Genomic DNA, 4,342 nt, shown 5'->3' with positions numbered 1-4,342 from the left:
TGCAAGATTCCTGTGACCTTTCCTTATTCTCCTTCCCCAATACATACCTGTAGTTGTCTTTTAAAGATATTACTTGAAAGAATTATCAGAAAAAATTAACTGTTCCAATTGCAACAAATAGTGTATGTTGATTTGTTTGTTTATCCAAGTATTCCATGTAAATATCACTTTTTTGAGAGCAGTACATAGATTTTTTTCTTGTCATTTCACAAAATACTCTTGCTTTGTTTCTTTCTCTCTCTCTCTTCCCTCACCCCCAACCCTCTTAGGGCCTGTCGACAGTAGGAATAGTGAGAACAGGTTCTCTGCAACTTGGTGGCACATCCTCTGTCAATTCCTCCTTGAGAAGGACAAAGCGCAAAGCACCTTCCCCACCATCTAGAGTACCACAAGACCGAAGTGACCACAGTAATGAGACTGGTAATCTTTTAAAATTGTTTTTAATTTGGTAGAAATTAAAAGATGTTAGTAGGATACCTAGCCTAAATGGTTTTTAAGATCCTCTTAAGGATGTTTTGAAGAGAGAGAAATTGATAAGTGGTATCTTCCTCCAAAACCTATCTAAATTTTATTTAATATTAATTTGTAAAGTCTTTTAATAATTGAGATTAGGAAATCATTTTGGAATTGGGAAAACACTGTGGTATGATTTCAATCACTTAAAGCAGTTGTTAAGGACAGGCTAGGTTCGAGGTTTGTGTCATTGTACAATATCATTGTAACAGTGATACAAAACCTTTTAGGTTTGTGTCATTGTTAAAAAGCTGAAAGATGGTGTTGAAATCATCTTGATGTTTTATTTTTAAATTTGTTCCAGCATCAGAATCAGCTGATTCAATTTCTGCAGAAGGAATAATGGAAAAAACGGCAATAGAAGTGCTCTCTAACGCAGGTATTAGTCACATGTAGCTTTTTAAAAAAGTAATAAAAGTAGTCTACAAGAAATGCTGCAAGTGCTTCAATCTCATTGTTGTGTTGACTTTAGGTCCTGGTTTAATTTAAACATTTTACTTAAATGTATTTTTGCTAACTAATCATTTAAGTATTATTATGCCATTCTAAAATACAGGTTTTGCCCTTTGCCCTACCGTTTGTAGTAGTTGGTGCAAGTTATAGTAGAAAACAAACAAAAACAAACCCCAAAATAATTTATTCTAGAATTTTCAACTATTTAAAAACATCTTTAAAAGGAAACTTTAAAAGGCTGAAGCCTAATCTCCTTTTAGGAACTTTAGTTTATTTTGCCCATATCTTGGTATGCATAAAATTTGGTGAAGATCTGAAGACTTATGCCTACGTTTCCTTTGGCTTATACTTTTACAAGCTTTACAGATACAGACTGTAGCCACAGAAAAGTTGTTCTTCTCTAAATCTGGCCTCCATCTTGCACTTTAATTTACTGGCTTTTGATAAAAGGTAATATTGTAATGCCATTATTTATCCTTTTTCTTTGTATTTTGTTATATTATTAAATGGTGTTTGTATGGTACTTACCACAGCAGAGTCAAAAGCATGACTAATAAAAGCAATAGTAAAATATTTGATAGAAGAGGACTAATTTATATCCAGCAAGATGAGAGAAATGCAGTTATTGTTTGATGGGCAGGATGGACTTTGAGGCAGGATGGCAACTTATAGACTAACTCGTTCAGACAGGGGTTAGCTTTTGTAGGCTACAGCCAACTGTATTAGGCTGTGTAGCCTATGAAAGTTAATCTGTCTACAACAGGGGTTGGCAAACTTTTACCATTGCAGGCTGCTTTTTCATAAACCAACCCTTACCATGGGCCACAAATCTCTGCACCCCTCAATGATTAGGAGATGCTGCAGAGGGAATAGATGGAAAAAGGATAGGATTATAATTCAGAAGGAATTTGATAGATTAGCTAACATGATGAAATTCAACAAAGAAAAATGTAAGGTGCTACAAATGCGTACACAGAAAATGGGAGATCATTGGCTAAACAGTACTTCTGGTGAGAAGTATGTTGGGTAGGGTTGATGAATCATGGATTCAGTGTGACCCAGCAATGCAATGTAGTTGCCAAAAAAATAGATGCAGTTTTACACTATGTTAACAGTGTGCAAGAAATGGGAGGTCATGGTACACTCCACATAGCTGATTAGGCCTCAGCTGGAGTGTGCAATTCTGGTTCTGCATTTTAAGAATGTTGTGGAGAAATTGGAGACGTTCCACAGGTAAGTGACAAATAGGGTTTGAAATACCAGGCATACAGCCTGAGATTTTTAGGTGCATTTAGTTTGGGGGGGAAGAAGACTAAAGGGGAGGAGCGGAATGTGATATCAGTTTCCAAATTGTTGAAAGGCTTTCATTAAGAAGGAAAACAACTGTTCTCCTTTTGCCACAGAGCACAGGAGATGAAGTAATGGGTTTAAATTGCAAGAAAGCAGATTTAGATTAAACCTCATAATAAACTTTTTTTACTGTTAGGACAGTGTAACAAGTTACCCAGAGAAGTTGTGGAATTGCCTTCATTTGGAGGCTTTAAGAGGCCAAATTCTCTGGGATAATACAGTTAACTTAATTGAGCTGCAGTTAACTTAGGCTCATTTCGATGGGGGGGGGCGGGGAGTGTTAACATGTTTTATCCAGCATGCATCACAGGTACTTAAAGCGGGACAATGAGTATGAATATCTGTAGGACAAAAAGCTTTCTTCCAGGAAAAACCCACAGGGTCTGTTCAGTTGCCTTCCTGTTCTACTGTCTCTCTGGAGAGCCATGTTTACACATACTTTAAAAATTAATTGCTTTTCATATTTTTAGCCGCCTCTGTTTGCTGTCATTCTCTTGTTTATTTTTTTCTAATTACAAATTATTGCATACTAACACATTTTATTATTTCTAAATTGCTCTTAGGTAACGTAGCTGATAGGACCAGGCCCACAGTGTCATCATGTACCTCTCATTCCTTTGAGCCTGCCAGTCAAAGCACTCTCCAGCAACTGACAGATGAAACTAACCCTCCTGGTAACACTTGCACTCCTGATGCATCTGAAATGCCTTTTAAATGTAGGTTTTAGTATCTTTCCTTAGACTGGCTTGAGGATAATTTTTAAGTAAACTTAATGAGTTCTTGAAGTTCTTGCTGCTTATGCAACAACTCCAGGGAATCAGTTCTGTCCTACCATGAGTCTTTCTTTCTAAATGTTTAACAGGGAGAAAAAAATAATAATGCACCCATCTACAGAGTCAATGAGTTCTAAGAGAAGGAGAATTATATATTTCAAGTTTGTCAACAGTATGCTTACATTTTAGGATTCTTGACCTAAGCTTGGTTTTCTACAATTCATACAGTATGAGTGAATGAGTATATTAGATCTATGAACTTAATGGAATAATTGGGTCTTTGTTATTCACATGTTCTATGAAACTGCCAAGGATAGATTTTTTTTGTTTGCTTGTTTCTTTTTTTTTAATAATTCAAGGTGGGGTAGAGTGACTTTTATCAAACAATTCTCTTGCATCGTTTAGCTAAAGCTCTTTTTGCAGTGCATTCCACAGCCAAGCCGTCCTGGATATTGATGCTTCAAAGCTCATTTATTTGTGATCTTTCTGTATTTTGTTGTGCACAGTATCTTAGTGCACAAGTGTCAGATGTATATCTGGCTGACTACATTCAGCCCACAGACGTGGATCATCTGGCCTATAGGGCTTTACACTGAGGTAGCCAGCAGCCAGAAAGTCAAGTGCCGCTGCTCAACCATGTTGCTATGGCTGCTAAAGCCACCAGACATTCTTATATGTGCTCCAAGGGTGGGGGTTAGGGGGGCGCTTTAATTAAAGTGCTTTCAACATCTCATGTATCATCAGTTAAAACTCTCCCACCACCATTCTGAAGCATGGGGATGCTGATACACAAGGCACAAAGGCTGCTGGAGGCATGCTAATGGCACACTCCAGCAGACTTGATGTAATCGAGTCTGCTTTGACATGCTGTAATTACAGCATGTCTAGGGTTACCATGCAGCATCCAGATTTTCCCAGACATGCCTTTTTTTTTTTTGGCCCCTTGTGCTGCGTCTGGGTGGGTTTTTAAAATAAGAGCAAGCGTCCAGGTTTTTTGCTATTCCTCTGCTCTCCAGGGCTGGCAGCTTGGGGCTGGGCGCAGTGGGCAAAGTGATTTGGCTGTTGGGGGTCACATGCTCCCTGTGCAGGCCCCGGCAAGCCAGGTAAAGTATGTGTGTGAGTGAAGGGTGCACGTGCAACACAAGAGCTGCTTGGGCAGCGGGGCTGGGGTCTGTGGGTTGGAGGGGCACCAGCAGGGCTGGGGGCAGGGACTGTGGGTCCAGACTGCGGGGCACTGGCAGCACGGGGGGGGG

General features: G+C 39.1%; 1 protein-coding gene across 1 annotated transcript in view; it reads left to right on the top strand.

The window, feature by feature from the left end:
* Positions 1–4,342, top strand: part of COBLL1 (cordon-bleu WH2 repeat protein like 1) — an 80,851-nt gene that overhangs the window by 55,315 nt on the left and 21,194 nt on the right. Inside the window, exons 8-9 of the mRNA XM_019522717.1 lie at positions 818–892; positions 2,880–3,032. Of these exons, the coding sequence (XP_019378262.1) occupies positions 818–892; positions 2,880–3,032 (228 nt within the window). The remainder of the gene's footprint in view (positions 1–817; positions 893–2,879; positions 3,033–4,342) is intronic.

Source organism: Gavialis gangeticus, unplaced genomic scaffold (assembly GCF_001723915.1).
Source record: "Gavialis gangeticus isolate Ggan-Ray unplaced genomic scaffold, GavGan_comp1, whole genome shotgun sequence".
NCBI lineage: Eukaryota > Metazoa > Chordata > Crocodylia > Gavialidae > Gavialis > Gavialis gangeticus.
Note: the sequence above shows the minus strand (reverse complement) of the source record. Positions and strands in the feature narration are given on the sequence as shown.